Below are 19,447 nucleotides of genomic sequence, written 5' to 3'. Positions count from 1 at the left end.
GATGGCACCAAATAAAGTTCCATTGCCCTTTCAGTAACAATATCGGCAGCTGCTAAGAAAGATATGATAGCTGTTTTTCCCCTTCTTTTTAATATTTTGCTATTACATTCACTGCTATTCAGGTTGTTCAATTTATCTATCTTTGGCTCTTCATTAGGCATTCGTTCTGATTTTTGCACAACCTTGGTTACAGGGAAAAGCATTTTAACCTCTTTTACACGTGCTCATTTTCTTTCTTTTCCATCCCGTGTCTGTGTCCTCCTTTTTTAAACTGATCTTTTTAAAAGATAAAGAGAGTAATAAAGGGAGTAAAGTCTTCTGTTAATAAAGAGAGTAAACTTTATTTCCCTTTCTTTTCCCATGGGGATGATACTTTATCGATGGATGGAGAAAAGAATAAAGGATTAGGAATTAAATGTGTATTAGCGAATGTAAACTCAGACAGCACATTTGTTGAAAAATTATAACTGAATGTATGGGGGGGGGGGAAAAACCAATAAAAACTTTTCCAAAAAAAGAGAAATAAGTTATTAAAAAATCTACTACAATCTTGATATTGCTGAAGTATCATGTCCCAGAAGAATGTTTTCAAGATATGGAAGCAGAGCCTTTTCCCTGATCAGTAAGCACAATTCATCTGCTTTATAGTGTTCTCTGAGACAATCTTCCGAACCACTCTATAAGTCTTGACATTCTTATAGATATACTTGAAATGAAATGCAGGATATCTGTCACATTTTGAAGACTTTTGTTCCCCTTTGGCATTGGTTATGGCTGGCCAGCATCAGAAGGCTCTCTTCTAGATTATAAGAAGGCACTGCATGCCTCTTTTAAGTATCTAAGCAAATTGGCACACTCTTCAGCAAACTGTCAGAGAACTGATGTTAAAATAGCTACATTTTCCAGCTAATTTACTAAGCTGGCCTTCTACAGCTCATTATTTTTACTTTAAACATTAAAAAAAATCTTATTGCATGAAGCTGCAACTAGCTTCAAGAATGCTTCGTATATAACTGTACATTTCTCCATTTACTGGAAAGTCATTAGGCTAGATGGCAAATAAATATATGTTTTGGATGAGATCATGTCCCAATAAACAAATGGTCTTTTTTGGTGGGGGGGGGGAGTGGAATATGGAAATCCTAGTAATAATATGACCTGGAGTGTTTTTGTTAACCTCAGCTGTTGAATCAGCTACATCCTATGCTGAAAAAAAGAGACCTAGTTGCCGTTATTTATTTTTTTGATGACAATTCCAATACATTATTTCAATTAGTCCTATAAGAATTTGCTCCTAAAGGTTGATGGACACCTCTGTTGCTTCAGCCTGCAACCATTCATTTTTCCTTGGGAGTATAGAACACCTTAAAATAATGTTTCAAATAGTACTGAACGTTTAGAGAATGGTTGGTACCTTATAATGAAAAACATCATTAACAATTATTTTTAGATGCTAGATAATTAATTTGCAGCAGAGATTTTCTGAGTTGGTCCTGTACTATGACTTTTTTCCATTATGTAATGAGAACGTCATCTTAAGGTTTATTAAATTTAAGGTTTATTAAATTTAAATTTAAGGTTTATTAAATTTAAATTTATCTTCCCTTCCTTTCCCTTCCTGCTTTTCCTCTTCCACAAACAAAAGAAATCTGATTATAGGTTGTGTAAGTAGAAGTTTTGGCTGATGGGAAAAATATAACTTTATAAGTGCAGGAGGAGTAATATTAATTGCATAAACCTGTTTAAATAAATGTAATTTATTTGTAACTAAATGTAAATTAAGAGCCAGGGGTTCTTAAGATTGTTTTTATCTGCCCCCCACCCCCCACACACTTTATTACTTTATAAGTAATTTAAGGTGGAGAACATACATCATGCTCCTTCTTCCCCCCATTTTCCCCACAATAATCCTATGAGGAACGTTGGGGTGAGACAGAATGAGTGGCCCCATGTCATCCAGCTAGCTTTCATGACTAAGGCAGAACTAGAACTCACAGACTCCTGGTTTTTAAGAAAGCCCTGGGAAACCATAAGGTCTTGTCCTGCCTTGGGCACAAAACCAGCTGAGTGATTTTGAGCCACTCATTCGATCTTATCCCTTGGAGGAAAGCAACAGCAAACCATTTCTAAAATATTGCCAAGAAAATTGCAGTGACTTGTTCAGGCAGCCACCAGGAGACAACACTGACTCCAAGGGTCAAAATAATAACGAAAAAATAAAGTTACATTAATTTTTTACTTGGCCACAGCTTAGGACTTGGAGCTTACTCATCTAGTATCACACTAAGTGTGAGTAGGGTATTACCTAACTTGAATTGTTACCACTACGACTATTACCTTTTCGGACCATCTTTCTGGTTAATGACAATCTTTTAAGTGGCTCTGTTTTCATTTTAAATTAAAACTAACTCTGAATATGAGAGCTGTATGTGTTGATACTTTTCTACAGGACATGGATTACAGATTTGATTTCAATGGAAAATATGGGAAAAATTAAATAAACCTTTCTTCAGTGAAGTCACACTGCAAGTGCTTTATTTAGTATTTCGGTTTTTATGTGTTTCTTTCTTCTGTTGAGAATATTAGTGAACTAGATGCTTTGTTATGCAAGCAAAGCCTTTCAAATTTTGGGAAAGGGGCTGCCATGGCCAATAACATTTTTACATGAAAGGATATTAGAAACCTCTCATTTTAGAAAATGAGGGAGGGCAGGCACCCAGAAACTAGGTGTCTTAGTAATGGTCACTGCTTTTTGAAACGGTCCCCTTCCAGAAGCAAGGATGGGACCATTCCTAAAGGTTTTAAAGAAAGTAGTAAAGACGACTTATTGTTTACATAGGCTTTTATGCTAATTATTTTGTTTTACTATCCTTTGCATTTATCTTGTTATCTGCTCAGAGTCTTCTGTATGGTTCTAGCAATATAGAAAATTGTTAAATAAATAAAAAATAGCCAAGATTTCAAGGGAGGATCGGTTCACATATAGGCTGATTTAGTAAGTGAGGTGACTTTCCACGCTGCTGAGAAAAGCAGTACTTTCAACTTTGCCCTCATGAAGGAGTTGCTACCCTTTGTTTCTATGGAATGAAAAAAGTACAGCTCTTAAATCTATATGCAATTAAAACTCTCATTGTCATTAACTGGGTGAAACAATACATCATAGCTAACAATTTTTGAACCAAGGCACCCCAAATGGACTAGTTATACAATATGTCCAAAACACAGGACTCATGACACCCGAGGAAACGAAATTTGGGGAAGTTGTGGCTGCATCAGTATTTCTTGCTGCTGCTGCACTGTTGCTGTGGCCACATGATCTTCATTTTCAATTTTCCACGACAGTTTTCCAGCCACCCTCACAATCCATCACTCCACCCACCCCCCCACCCAGCAGCAGCAGCCACTTGCTTGCTGATCTTGGGCTTGCAATTTCCTGCCAGCTTCCCCAGTGTCTTTCTCCCTGCAAGCCTCCCATAATCAAAGTAAATGGGAAAGCTGGCAGGGGAGGGAGGAAATGACAGAATGACAAGGAGGGAGGGAAGGAAAAAAGAAAGAGGAACAATGAGGGAGTGAGGGAGGGCAGGATGGAGGAAGGAAGGAAGGAAGGAAAGAAGGAAGGAGAGGGAGGTAATGAAGATTTCTTATGCTCCCTGCCAGCTTCCAGAGGGAAAGTTAATGGGGAAGCTGGGAGGAAATCAGCTTTTTTGTCCACTTGTCATCATTCTGTTTCTTTATTTAGGTAATAAAATCCCTCTGAAACAATGACTCAATGGAGTATGGGTTTTATAGTATATTATTATGAGGACATCTGCCTTAAACTCTTGGTACTGCCTAGTCTTATTCTTTCACAGGGACATTCAAAGTATAACTCATCAAATGGTATACTATCCACCAAAAGCTGCATAATATGCAAATTGTTATATTTTTAGGTACAGTTCACTCTTCATAACAGAATGAGAATTGTAAGTTATCCATAACAAAAAATAGTAGAATCTCTTTCTGTAACCTAGCATTCCCAAAATTATGACTCCCAACCTCATGATGATGATGTGAGTTATCGTCTAACACAGGGGACCCCAACCCCCAGGAGATGGCCCACTACTGGGGCTACTACTGGACCATGAACCGTTCAAGCTGTGGAAGTGATAGACAAGTACGTGCACATCCCTATTTTTATGAGCAGTGGGCGAGCACATGCACATGCACTCCATATGTGCATGTGCTAACTGCTCAGGCAAATGGAGCTGTGCATGCACTTGTGGGCCACTCACGCAGAACCACTCCCCCCCCACTGCTCTGCGAAGCTGGAAAGGTTGGGGAACTCTAGTCTAATAAATCTGAATGGCAATAATTGAGAGAACACTATACTATATTCATGACTGAGGTCCCAAATGTAGGATTAATATTCCATTGAAATTATTAGAAGATTAAGTTCTGTATTACAAAATCTATCAATAATTCCATAAATAATATTGATTTCCCCCACTCAGAATTAAAAATATTAGTAACACTGATTATATAGGGAAAATAAATACCATCTGTTGGTTGTCCTTGAAACAGTGTTCCACTGAACTAGAGAACATTTTTATTGACATCCCTTCTGTGATAATAAACACAGATTGCAGGTTTTTCAAGAAAAAAAATGGGTTCAATCATTCTCCAGCAAAGACATCTTAAAGGTTTCTGATGTTATCATTAATTATCCTGAGTTTTGCTTTGTAAAGACACAAACCAATAAGCATCCTATTTATTACACTTTCTTTTCTCATCGCTTCTCCTCAAATAGAAGCGGAAGAAAACCATCACCGATAAGCAGACTGAAGTAAAATTAAACATCTGTTTATAAAGCAAACCAGAGGACCACTGACAGCTGTAGTGGAATGGCAAATGTTCCACAGCTGCCAGGTTCCTAAATTAACCATGATATTCATTTACAAGCAGCAAATAACTAGGAAATGATGGAGCTCTGCCTTTTTACTGCTTGCAATGCAGATGAATGAAGGATTCATTTCAAGAGGGGATCGAAAAGGACAGATCTGTAAAGGCCAGAGCTTGTTCCCATTAAAATCAACTTAAAACTCCTTTTGGTGTGACTGAGCTTATAAATCAGATCTTAGCCCTTGATAATTCAGAAAATTTATCTTACTCTTTTACAATGACTCCCTCTGTTATTTTCCTTCCAAGTATTTCAGAGCTAACCTAGATATAATTGTTCACCTCTAGAAGTACTGATTTTAAAATGCTGAAAATGACAATTTGTGAAAAACAAAGACCATTAGTTAAGAAATATGCATAAACATGAGCTGTGCATTTGCTTTTCTTTTATTACTTTCCAGTTATTTATGTATATTTATCTAGCAGAGCTCCTAAATCCTTCCTAGTGAGCTCTTATGCTTCAGTAATAAATGGGAGAGCATGACAATATGCTTGAGTTGTTCAGCACTGTAATTAATTAAAGAGGGGCAACTGATCATATAATCAGGTACTCAACATTTTTAGAACAGTTTCCCTTTAAAAGAAAACATGATTAAATTTTGAAATTTAGTAAATAGGTGTATAGGTGTATGCTGGACCTTGCAAACTATACTTACTTATCAAGTCATTTAAATACTTGTGGTTATATATCTTTTTAGATATATGAAGATTAATTTGGTCAATAATATTTTTATATTATCAAAAAAGTATTTTTCTTCAGTGTAAGTTTTCATATCTGCTTAGACAGAGTTACTCACTTGTCTTCTACTTTGCAAAGTTACTACAAACCTCAAAGTAAGCCAAGAATAAACTTAGAAACCTAACCAGTTTTCTTAATTAACTTAGCTTGTTAGGTTTTAGAAATGTTCCTCAAATCCCCATCTGGAACTGTCATGTGAACTTCATGGACAGTTCTTCCAACTTTATTGCAAGTGTTTCAACTAGTTCAAAGAAGAAACCTATAATAATCACCTGGTTAAATCAAATGAATCAAACCAATGAATATATCAAGCTTTTGCTAGTAAATATATTTGGTGGGTCACTCTAAGAAGTTGTTAATGAAGTGTTTGCTGCATTTATCTCCATTTGGAAGCCATTAGATAAAATAAGGAGAGTACCAGTTTTTTTTCCTGAATGACTTATTGCAACTACACTGTATTTTAAAAGAAGCAGAATTGCTAAAAATGCACATTTAAATCAAAATGCTTCCAAAATAAGTCAACAATTAATAGCAATAATAGAAGTGGTATAAGCAATGGACCAATTTCCACTTACCTCTACTGTCAAGCCACCCAACTCACCCCAGTTAGAGTTAGGGGGACAGGGTCTGCCTGCATGGTACACACTCTCTCTAGAGAGAGGTGCTTTTTCCTACTCTTGCACTAGTGGTTAGTCCTTTATGATGTGAAATTGATGCTGGAGATATAGTGAAAACCAAAACAAAGGAACCAATCTTTCTCATTCATCATTCCCCTTCCTAAATTGTACATCATATGAAGGTGAGAGTGATGAGATGATAAAAAAAAAATGCTGCTGTCTTTAGCCTTGGAGTTTCACAGGGAACCTTCACAAACTTTCCATTGCAAACTTTAGCCTTTCTGTTCGGAAGGCAGTAAAGTCAGAACTTCAGATATGTGCTGGAAGAGGGAGGTCAGTGTGTCCTTACATAAAGGCAATCATTGAACCTCAAGCTTTTAAAATAACTTTTCATCACCAGCTGGTTCATCTTCCCCATCCAAATTCTCAGGAGAGAAACAATTAACAATTTAATATTGAAGGAAATACTATTTGGGGAGCTGACAAAGCAAATCTCTAAAAGATCTTCTGAAGCCTGCATATATTTTGTTTTGCAAACATTCAAATTGGTGCTCCAGCTGCACAATTTCCCAAAGGATTGTGACTTTTAAAATGCATGTAAATGATGTTCTGAATCTGCCAAATCTCTAATTTGGCAGATTTTATGTCCTTTTCAAGTTTTTCAACCATCACATCCAAAAAGAGACATATGAATAAACCAGAAAAGGAGTACTTATGCTGAAAGAAGCAATTTCTGTACTTTGCCTTTAAAAAAGAATGAAATATGTCCTTTTCCAGTCTTACATGTGCACAATTTCTATCAAGACCAGTCTTCCAAATTATATTGTGCCAAATATAATTTGACATTTTAGAAGAATACATTATTGGAAGCAACTCAACAAACACAATACAGATTTCCTATATAATGGGAAATGGAAATTAATCAGGAAATAAATGTATAATAATTTAAAAGATCATGCTATACAAACATCAGATTGGATGAAATTGAAATCTCAAGTGCTTTCAATATATATATATATATATATATATATATATATATATATATATATATATATATATATATATATATATATATCTGTATGTGTGTGTGTGTGTGTGTAAATTACTAACAAAGAATTAAGGGAGACTGAAATGCATTTCTAACTTATTAGTTTTCATCAGTCAGCCATAACCTTCTGAGATTCGAACCTGGCCTGATTGCACATTAGGCAGTTGTTTTTACCTCTTGAGCCACAGGATCTCTCTCGCTTTGTTAGCTTCTGCAAGGGGAGATATGTGTCAAATGTTAACTATTTAGATTACCTTGCTAGGCCCCAAACATGGGGCAAATCTTTATTTCCTGTTTTCAGCCTATCTTGAAGGCCATCGAACAGGCAGTAGTCACACCGGACAGCTCATATATTTGTGTAAATTACTAACAAAGAATTAAGGGAGACTGAAATGCATTTCTAACTTATTAGTTTTCATCAGTCAGCCATACCCTTCTGAGATTCGAACCTGGGCTGATTGCACATTAGGCAGTTGTTTTTACCTCTTGAGATATCACATATCTCCCTTGCTTCTCAGCTAACAAAGAGAGAGAGAGAGAGCCTGTGGCCTAAGGGTTAAAACAACTGCTTAAGATGCAGTCGGCCCAGATTCGAATCTCAGAAGGGTATGGCTGACTGATGAGAAGAAATAAGTTTGAAATGATCATATCGGTCTCCCTTTATTCTTTGTTAGCAAGCCAAAATATATATAATATATATATATATATATATATATATACATATATATACATATATATATATATATATATATATATATATATATATATATATATATATATATATATATATATATATATATATAGAAGAAAACTATAAGCTGGAAAAGAACCAGTTTGCTGGGACAAATTTTGTGTAATACTGTGTTAATAGAGAGAGGCCAATAGCTGACAACCTGACCTACCAGTGTCTTATTATAATAGTTAGAAACTTTAGATGCCCTCATCAAAGTGCTGAATTCTTGGTTGAAGTATGCTATCTCTGAGTTACCTAATCCTACAAAATGGATTGATGCTTATCAAAGAGTTATACTGATTATAAAATCATGACTGTGTCCCAACTACTCATGAGCCAGAATTTGATCTCAAGAAGCCCTATGCTTATTCTTTCAGGATGGGTGCATCTTTATTTATTCTTAAGAAATGTGTGGTTTATTTCTTTCCCATCACTGTAGAGGTTTTCTTCATTTTATCTAGACTCCTTTCAGTCAGGGTTCAAGCTAGGGTTTGGGATTGAAGCAGCATTGATCACATTCATGAATGTCCTCTAGTGATGTTTAAACCTCTCCTGTTTAACATCAACATGATCCATTGGTTTGGGGTAAGATATCATCAAGATGAGGATGATACCCAGCTTTATATTAGTAGTCCATGCCTCTTGAGTGATGGATGTCCTATCACAGTGTTTGGAGGCAGTTTGGTCTGGATAAGGCAAAAAGGGCTCCGATTCAACCCTAGTAAGACAGAGTGACTATGGGTATTTGGACATTTGAAAGACAAGATTCTTCCACCTCTACTTCTGGATGGGGTGGCACTACCTCAGACAGACCTGGAGGTCCTCCTAGTCCAGGCATGGGGAACTATGGCCCTTTTATGACATGGTGTGGACTTCAACTCCCAGAATTCCTGAGCCAGCCATGCTGGTTCAAGAATTCTGGGAGTTGAAGTCCACAATTCATAAAGGGGGCTCTGTCCTAGATCAGGGCTTTTCAACCTTTTCACCCATTGTACCACTTTTAGGATATGGCAACATCCAAGTACCACCAGTCACCTAGCAAGGTGTCAAAAACTTGATGACAAAAAAAGGAAAAAAGAGATGAAGTACAGGTAGTCCTCGACTTACAACAGTTTGCTTAGTGACTGTTTGAAGTTACAATGGCACTGAAAAAAGTGCCCCCCAAGCCACAGCTGAGCAAGACACCTGCTTGCCCACCCGGTGATGTTCTTCCTCCTCTCCGAGGTTTTCTTTGTTGTGAGCATTTCTGTTGAGGATTGGCAGTGGGGGTGGGGTGGGAGGGTGTTTGGTTTTTATTCCCCCCCCCATCTGCTGGGTGGTTGCAGCAGGTTTTGGTCACTTCACATGACCTTGTGACACTGTGACCATCATAAATATGAATCAGTTGCCAAACATCTGAATGTAAATTACAAGACCCTGGAGATGCTGTAACATTCCAGCTGATCGGCGCTTCTTCTGGGCTCAGAAACACCAGGATCAGCACTGAGCTCCAGCTGGAGCCTGGTGCTGATCCTGGCGCTTCCGCTGAGCCCTGACAACCCCGAAGAAGTGCTGATCCTGGCGCTTCTGCTGAGCCCTGACAGTCCTGCAGCTCCAGCCATCTCTTGCTCAGGCTTGTGTGGTGCTGCCACCGGTTCAGCTCATTCCCCTCCCCCACTACTACTTTTCTAAGATGGTTGCATACCACCTGCCAGGTGCCAATGTACCACGGGTGGTACCCGTACCACTGGTTGAAAAGCCCTGTCCTAGTCTCATAGCTCCTGCTTGAAGAGCAGTTGGCAACTGTAGCTAAGGGAGCTTTTGCCTACCTTTAGGTAATACACCCATTGAGTCCATTTCTGATCTAGTAGACACTGCTCACTGTCACCCATGCCCTTGTAACCTCCTGCTTAGATTACTGTAATGTGGTCTACATGGGGCTGCTCTTGAAGAACATTCAAAAATTTAGCTGCAAGGGTAATAAATGGTGCTTGGTACATGATCCATGTACTATTCTATGAACTGCACTGGTTGCCAGTGTGTTTCTGTGTGCAATTTAAGGTGCTAATCACCTTTAAACCCCTAAATGGCATGGGACCGGGTCTTTTTCTAAGTTTCTCCTCATCCAATTCAATCCGATAGACTGGGCATCCTGCAGATCCCATCAGCCAAAGTGTATCAACTGGGCTTTTTCTGCTGTAGCCCCTGCCTTAGGAACATTCTCTCCTCAGAAATTAGGATGTTCACAACCCTGCTGGCTTTTTGCAAAGCTTTAAAAACTTGGTTATGTACCCAGGCCTAGGGTTCAGAATGTGCTATGGGATCCATTTCTTGGCTTTACTATTAGTTGATTAATCACCACATCTGCTGCTTGTACTTATTTATTTTGTGGATGTTTTTATTGTTTTGATGTTTTTACAATTGTTTTAATTGTTATATAATTTTAGAACTAGAAGTTGCTCAGAGGCACTTGGTTGAATTGAGTGGCTGTAGAAAATGAATGAATGAATGAATCTTTCCAAAACATACTGTATATTGATCAAAAGAGGACAGGAAATGGGTACTTTGAAACACTCGGAAAGTAATATGTTTCAAAGACCTCTATACTTCATACTGACAAGGACTCAAAGAGTAATGGATGCAAATAAAATATCTCTGAATATGTATACAGATTAGAGTTCAGCCCTATCTAACCCAGCATCTAAGCCCACAACCAGGAAGGAAATGCAATACTATTTAATTTCATGTCACTTCCTCAATATTCAGAGGAGTAAAAACTTTGATACTGAACTTAGTAATATAGTTGAACTTAGTAATATAACCATAAGACTTATGACTTTTGCCAATAATTAACTATTTTCACAGTAAGGGTTGTTTTTTAAAGATTGCTTTGCTTTTCATAATATCATTAGCATTTTCATGTTTGCCACAAAAGATGAGAATAACAGGGTCCAGAATTTGTAAGCATTTATGGAGGTGTAAAATGGCAACTGCAATAGGGGAAAAGGGCTTACTCTAAACCCAGTAATTTTGTTGTGTTCACAGCTTTACACAACAGAAGGAAAAACATGCATGATGTTAAATCTGTGTCAAAAGAAAAGTAATAATTGCTATGTACTAGGCTACCCACGCACCATATCATAATGTTACCTTATATTTTAATCTCTAAAAAAGTTGCAATGATGGTAATTTTTACAGTTGATAGGCTTTATTTGTTACAACAGGCAAAGATATGCGTAAGATCCTTATAGCCAGCTCCACAAGAAATTTAATGTTTAGAAGGAATTCCATGTTTCTTCATTTATAATCCTGGGCTATCTGAAGGATTAACATTGTAACCAAAGCATTTAAGGATGGAATCCTCAAACATGGTTGCAACTGAAACTTTAGGAAAGCTCAGCAGTTCTATGGACATGAAGCAACCAACGTCTTAGAACAGACATGTCAAACACAAGGCCCGGGGGCCAGATCTGGCCCGCGAAGTGGTTTCATATGGCCCGCGAAGCCATCCTGGAAACAGTGAGGGAATGGCCCCCACTGCCTTGGCCCTGGCCCAGAGACCCTCCTTCTGCCAGAGACCCCCAGATCTGTCCCACTCCTGCCCAGGCCCCCATAGGCACCCTTGATGCGAATGATGTAGAGCTGGCCACGCCCACCCAGTAGGCCATATGCACTCTAGCCATGCCCACCCAGTAGGCCACGCCCACCCAGGCCACACCCACCCAGCCCCCTGAGGGCAACTGCAATGCTGATACGGCCCTCAATGAAATTGAGTTTGACACCCCTGTCTTAGAACCACAAGATACTTTCCTCAGATCAAGCATTTTATGCATTTATTCATGCTCGCATTTACAGTCCACTTTCTTCTGAGAACTCAGTGAAGCCTACATGTGTTTTTCTCCCAGTTTGGCAGACTATGAAGTAGATGAGTCCTTGCTCATTCTGTCTATATGGCCAAACCAACGGTCCATATTTCTTTCATTCTCATAATTTGCTTTTGTTTTCATTCAGTAGCCATTCATTCTTGTTCCTATCTCTTCTACTTTTACCAGATATTCTTCTTAAGTACCTCTTTCCCACCATATTCAACTTAACTTTGCGTTGGTTTCTACTGAACAAGCCAACTCTCACTTACATATGCTAAGACATTAGAAGCATGCACTTCTACAGAATCATTCCAAAGGTGCTTTTTCAAGAGGCAACTGGACTTTCTTGTTTTTCTTTGAAGAAGTTTCACTTCTCATCCAAGAAGCTTCTTCAGCTGAGAGCTGAAGTGAAACATCTTCAAAAAAAAAAAAACAAGAAAGTCCAGTTGCTCTTGAAAAAGCACCTTTGGGACAACCATGACCTGAATGACTGAGAATCTCCATAGACATTTATACAGAGTCATTTTTACTTCTTTCAAGAAACTACACACTAACTTTCCACCTTAAATTTTGTCTACCCGCTTTCCCATTTTCAGTAAATATTCTACCTAGGTTCATAAAGTGATACATTGCTCTGGTTTTTTGCCATTTATGCATAATGTATGATCATTCATTCTATTTTCCAAACTAAACACAACTATCTTGGTCTCTGACACATTAATTTTCAGATCCATATTCCTCACTGCACTATTCAGTCTATTTTAGCATTCTTTGCCATTCTCATTCAAATTCTTGAGCCAGCAATATGACATCATATACACACCAAAGAACATGCTGGTCCATGCTCCTAACCAACACACCTATAATATTAATAAAACTCCTCCTTCTACATTTATCACAAGTACATTAAACAACCCAGGGAACTCTGCAAAAATACTTGTCTTGCTCCCTATTCACTGTGAAACTTTTCTGTAACTATTCCATTTTTCTCATGTATGATTTACTTCCATCATATACCATTTTTATCACATTTGGCCACCAACCTTAATGTTTACACTCATGCAAAACATTCAATTATTCAAATATCTTCAAATTATCAGTTTCTGTAATCTAACAGACATACAATTAATGTTCTCATATTTAAATATTTCTCAATGACTTGCAGTAAAGCAGAACTCTCACGCAAAGGCAACTGACCACTTATAAACAGGAGACAAACACTATAGTAGATTAACAGTTGTTCAATGGATGCTGCAATTTAAGATTTTTTTTTTGCAATATAGAGAAAAAGAGTTGTTGATTTTAGAAAGTTTTTTTTAATGGATTAAGGATCCAGATGAATTTGAATTAAAGAAAGACTTTGAAGTTAATTAAAAGGATCCCGTTTCGTGAGGAAAAAAAAATATCCATGCTTACATTACTACTTGATAACAAGACTGAAGTTTGGACATTGGAGGGTACCAGATGGCTATTTAAAGGAAATGGTTGGCTCCAACAGAGAGGGAAATATTGGATTTACAAATGGAATTGGATTATGACTTTAAAAAAATATAAAAAATATATAAATAATAAACCAAAGGGATGATGTGGAATATATATATATATATATATATATATATATATATATATATATATATATATATATATATATATATATATATATATATATATGTATTTGTCAAGGTTTTTTGAATGGACCTTGCTAATTAACTCTTTCATTCCTGTTTTGGCCCAGCTCAGGGCTTATCCACAGGAACTAGTCAACTTATGACAGCTCATTATTTGTGCAAATTATTCAAATTGCTAATAAAGAATTTGGGAGGCTAAGATGATCATTTCGAACTATTTATGTTCTCATCAGTTAGTCATACCCTTTATCTGAGATTCGAATATATATATATTAATATATATATATTAATGAAGATGACAAGAATTTTGAGAGACGAGACAAAAAGACTATGAGAAAGCAAATATTAGAACTTTATTTATGTGACTTAAAGATCACTTGTAGAAACTAGAAAAAATACAGAATTGATTTGTTTGATTATGGTTAAAACAATGATTTGTTCTCTTTTATTGTAATTTTTATTGGGATTTGATTATGATAGTTATGTTGGTCATATTTAAATGGATATAATGGATTAATTTGCAAGATCATTTTTTTAACTGTTAACTTTGATTATTTGAAGACAGGGATTATGAGGAAATTGCTTAAATGGAAATGGAGATGTAAATACTTAATTTGTTACCTCTTTTAAGTCTTACTGTACCTTTGCTGATTAATAAGAAAAATTCAAGATTTAGAAATGGGTTTATTAAAAAAATGGGATGAGGCATGGAATGAAGTATATGCTGTAGTTCGGCGTTAAATTTTATATTACTCTTACTTATTTAATATAAACCTGAACATTTTTATTGAGAAAATCTGCACAGAATAAAATCTAACCACCCTGCTCTATCTTTTAGAGGGATCTACTTTGTGTTTCCAAGCTGTATGAGATTATCCCAAAGGTGCTTTTTCAAAAAGCAACTGGAGGTCTTCTAGTCCAATCCCATGCTCAAGCAGGAGACCCTATACCATTTCAGACAAGTGGCTTTCCAATCTTTTCTTAAAAACTCCAGTGATGAAGCACCTACAACTTCTGAAGGCAAGCTGTTCCACTGGTTACTTGTTCTCACTGTTAGGAAGCTTCCCCTTACTTCCAGGTTGACCTTGATTAATTTCCATCTATTGTTTCTTGTGTTGCCTTCTGGTTCTTTAGAAAATAAGTTGAGCCCTCTTCTTTGTGGCATTTCCTCAAATACTGGAATACTGCTGTCATGTCACCCCTAGTCTTTCTTTTCTCTAGACTGCCCACACCCAATTCTTGAAATCCTTCTTCATGTGTTTTTGTCCCCAGGCCCTTAATCATATTAATTGCTCTTCTATGCACTTTTTCCAAAGTCTCCACATCTTTATTGTTATGTGTATGCAGTATTCCAGGTGTGGCCTTACTAAGGCTTTATAAAGCGGTACTAATACTTCACGTGATTTTGATTCTATGCCTCTGCTTATACAACCAAGGATTGGATTAGCCAAGAAGCTTCTTGGATGAAAAGCAAAGTGTCTTCAAGGAAAAAAGAACAAAGTTCAGTTACCTTTTGAAAAAGCACCGTTGGGACAACCATGACTTGGATGACTGAGAATCTCCATAGGCATACATGAGGTTATGGGGAAGAAATTCAGAGGCAACCTTTCTCTGTTGTGACCCTGAAGCTATCAAATGACGTGCTCCCTAATCTCAAATTGGTCATTTCTTTGCTAACTTTCAGAAATGAGTCAAATATTCAGTTCTCCTGGGCCTCTGGGATTTAGGATATTGGCTGCCTGTTTGTTGTATTACGTATATGTATTATTTTTGGGCTTTTCACAAATAATATGGATTTTTATGATGGATTGTCTTTATTATATTGCTATCTGCCCAGAAACTTCAGATAAGGCAATATATAAATAAATATTATATTGTCAACAATATTGTCCCTCTCTTCCCCCCCCACTTTCTGTTTTAGGCAGGTAAATGCATGCAGAATAGCCAACTGTGTATGTTTCTGCAGACGCCTATATGCAAAAAATATATATGCAGAATTTCTTCATTCCAATGCAGTCTTTTGTTCAATAAGAGGTAGCAAAAAGCCCTATATATAGTATGTTCATCATAAGATTATAGATAATTAGCATGGAAACATATGGACCATGCACAAATTGTATCACACAGGATATGTGTTTGTAATACGTCTTTATGTGAGTACAAGCCCAATATCAAACTTGAACCACTTCACATGATTTACTAAGATTTGGATTGTAACACTGGATTTGCCATCATGCAGATTTTGACCAGCCCTATAAATGCCCCTGCAGCCAGGCATTTTCTGAAATGTCAACTAGCTGCCAACAGAGAAGTGGACCACTCTATATTCCGTAGGCCTGCAAGCATTTAAAGTAAAATACTAATTTCAGACACATACTGTATCTGTTGAGTCAAAACTAAATCAATTCCATTCTTGATTTTTTTTTTGTAAAATTACAGAGGTCCTGATCTGGTTTCAAAGCAGTGCAAACTGCCTGCATAAAAATCCTTCATTTTTCCCCCAGTGTTTACAGGCATTCAGAGCATTAGACCTTGTGAATGGCTGTTTCTGAGGATCTCATAGTACAGCTAAGGTCAGGCTAAAGATGAGTGCAAGGTCATATAGTACAGTACATGCAGTAAGCTATGCTTTCAATTATACATTTAAAACATACTTACTTCAAAATTACACAGCCTGTGCCCAAAGAAGGAGCTGTCCAAAACACCTGAATGCGAGTCCTCCTCCTTGGTGTACTCTCTGTCACAGCCACAGGACAATTACTCATGAACTGTGTTTCTTCTTCATCTATAATCTATACAAGAAAAAGCAAAAAGTTTATTAGAAACAACAATAACAACACCTATTTAGAAAGTGAAGAAAGGTCCTTGACATTGTGCTGTATAGTGTTCTGTATGTTATCAAATAGCTGATCATTTTTCTTAATGTAATCTGCTTCTTTGGTTGAAATGCTAGAAGTGGCACTCGTCAGAACTGACAAAGGCCTATCAGGAGGTCTTGCAAGGAATCGAATATTTGAATTTCTGGACCCTATGAAAATTAACTTTGATGTAAGCAAGCTGTATTATTGAGCCTGTTATTAGGGTCTGGCTTTGGGCTGCTGTATGGTTCTGGACATTATGAATTATTTTTGAGTTTGCTCACCAACTCACCCAAGGAATTTTTTTTAAAGAGAACCAGCCTTTTAGAAAATATGCTAAATAACTACAACTCCAAACTACATGACATCCTACTGGGAAAGTTATCAGATCCCTAGTTAGTATTTTAGTTTTTGGACTAAATTTCCTCATAAAACCCATAGACATGTTTTTTAATTTGAAAAGCAAATAACAAAATGGGGTTTTTCCTACATTGATGTATATTTTCACATACTTCAGAAATAAATTAAGGAGAAATGAAAGAAAAAGAAAAGTGCAATAAAGAAAAAGGGGAAATGGAGAAAAAACACCTCAAAAGAAAGCTGGGGGTTTTTTTTACAAAGAAAAGAAAAGGCAGATTTACAGAAATCTAATCTATAATGTGCCATTAAAAGTTAAATTCATTTTAGTAATTACAAGAAGAAAATAATACAGTATTCATCTGCTGAATTCAAGGTTGTGTAATAGCCCCTCAATCAGATATACATTATATTTTCATCAGTCTAGTGTTTGAACCAAGATGTACAAATCCTCCATTTATAGAACTTGCAACTGGTAAATAAAAAGAGAAGAGGGAGAACATTAAGCTTATCGCCTTGAAATTAAAAAAAAAAACAATACCAGCATCCAAGTCTGTATGAATAAAGAATGTAATAGAAAGCTTGATTTTTTGGTTTTACAGAATTATACAGTCAGAGGGCTGTTGGGGCCACTAAAACCAACTCTCCACTTAGCTCAGGAATCCAAACTAAAGCATCTGCAACAGATGCCTACCCAACTTCTGAAATATATGTATCTGGAGAAAGAGGAACTTATCATTCTCTTGGCACCTGAGGAGAAGAGTTGTTTTGTTTTTAACCTTGTTTTTATTGCTGGTTGTGAGTTGCCTAGAATTTTTCCATGAAACAGGTGGCTATGTAAGTGTTTTTTAAAAAAATGAAATAAATAAAATAATAAAATAAAATAAAATAAAAAATAGATAAACTGCTCGTACATTTTGGGATGTTTCCCCTAATATTAAATGCCTTCTTGGAACTTAAAACCATCATTCCATCTCTTGTGGTTGGGATGGCAACAAATGTGATCTGACTATCCATCTGGTCCTGCTTCTGATTCTTAAATTATGCAATTATCTCTGCCCCCAGCCATTTTTTCTCGTGGTTAAGCATATCTAATTTATTCTTACTAGGTATGCCAATCAGGCTGAAAGTTTGTTTAGTCTTTCCTTTCTGCTTTAACATTGCCATTTTACCTTTTGCACAGGTTTCAAGGTGATGAGTATTTAACAAAACATTAACAACTCTAAAATAACAACCCTAAAAAAGGCATAAGACTAGTACACAACAAATCAAAAACACTACACTGATTCCCAAGGATAAGAAACATATATCCTAGAAACAAGCAGCAAAATTCAGCTGGAAGGTTCAGATTAGCAGACTCTGCATGTATGTATTAGATTTCTATTAGATTCTGTATTCATATGACATGGAAGCTGGTATTATTATTTTTTTACTTTAAGGAGATATGTCATGATTTAGATACCACCACAGAGAAGGAGTTCTCTTCTCTAGCCATATATCTCAAGTCATAAGGTGGGGACAATCTCAAAAGTTATTTTTAAAGAGGTTCAAACTGCCTCAAGGTAGTCTCATGTTTTAAGAAGCAAAGATTTAACTGATTTAGAAATGTAAAAGACAGTCTGACTGCATTTGTATTTCTGCATTTGAAATGCAGTCATTACTTTATGCTCATACTGAGGATGGTTAGTTTAAACATCAAAAATACACTATGAAATTATAAAATGTAAAACAATACAATAAGAATATATAAAACCTAGAGGTAAAAGTGCATTATTGTAAGATGCTAAGATGACCATGTATCTGCTCGGTGTTATGAATTGAAAGAGCAGTTTTAAGATAATGGATTCAGAAGAAGAATTTGATGGAATCTCAAAGCCACTTCAGAAAATCATAAATATCATGTTAATGTTAATGCACATTAATGTTCAAAAGTTAATACTGAAGTTAATAAATATTAACACATAAATGTTAATAAATATTAAACATTATGGGAACAATCCTGTTTCCTCTAATCAATCTGGATTCAACTCCTGTATGAATGAGCATTAAGGTGAGAGTCAGGGGGTTTCACAAAAGGCAATTATGTAAATATTCAAGAAACATTCAGCTTTAGATTCAGCAAGCATCTCCTGAACTATGAGAAGAGCAAGAAGAAAAAGCAATGGATTTTAACCACTGAGTATAAGAGAGAGTTTTCATCCTTATGCTGACAATGAGCATTCAATTCTTTCATGTGGTTTCATTCTGGTTTGTAATAAAGATTCTTATCTAGCCTAGCCACATCTATGAGACTTCTTCCAAGGTCTTAACATAGGAAGTAAGCTGAGTATGGTCAGGATGTCTGTAGAATAGTAAATTCTGTAATGTATAGATAGTCTTTGTTTAATGACCACTCATTCAGCAAAGTTCAAGCTTACAACAATGCTGAACTAGTGGTTGTTACAACTAGTTCTCATATGCACTACTATTGCAGTGTCCCTGCAATCAGAATAACAGAGTTGGAAGGGACATTGGAGGTCTTCTAGTCCAACCCGCTGCTCAGGAAGGAAACCCTATAGCATTTCAGACAAATGGTTGTCCAGTCTCTTCTTAAAATCTTCCAGTGATGGAGCACCCACAACTTCTGGAGGGAAGTCATTCCACTAATTGTTCTAACTGCCAGGAAATTTCTCCTTCGTTCTAGGTTG

At 36.5% G+C, this 19,447-nt stretch overlaps 1 protein-coding gene across 1 annotated transcript in view; it reads right to left on the bottom strand.

The window, feature by feature from the left end:
- Positions 1-19,447, bottom strand: part of SPON1 (spondin 1) — a 316,530-nt gene that overhangs the window by 225,843 nt on the left and 71,240 nt on the right. Inside the window, exon 3 of the mRNA XM_083348787.1 lies at positions 16,204-16,337. Coding sequence (XP_083204913.1) covers positions 16,204-16,337 — 134 coding nt within the window. The remainder of the gene's footprint in view (positions 1-16,203; positions 16,338-19,447) is intronic.

Source organism: Vipera ursinii, assembly GCF_947247035.1.
Source record: "Vipera ursinii genome assembly, chromosome: 1".
NCBI classification, from domain to species: Eukaryota; Metazoa; Chordata; class Lepidosauria; order Squamata; family Viperidae; genus Vipera; species Vipera ursinii.
Note: the sequence above shows the minus strand (reverse complement) of the source record. Positions and strands in the feature narration are given on the sequence as shown.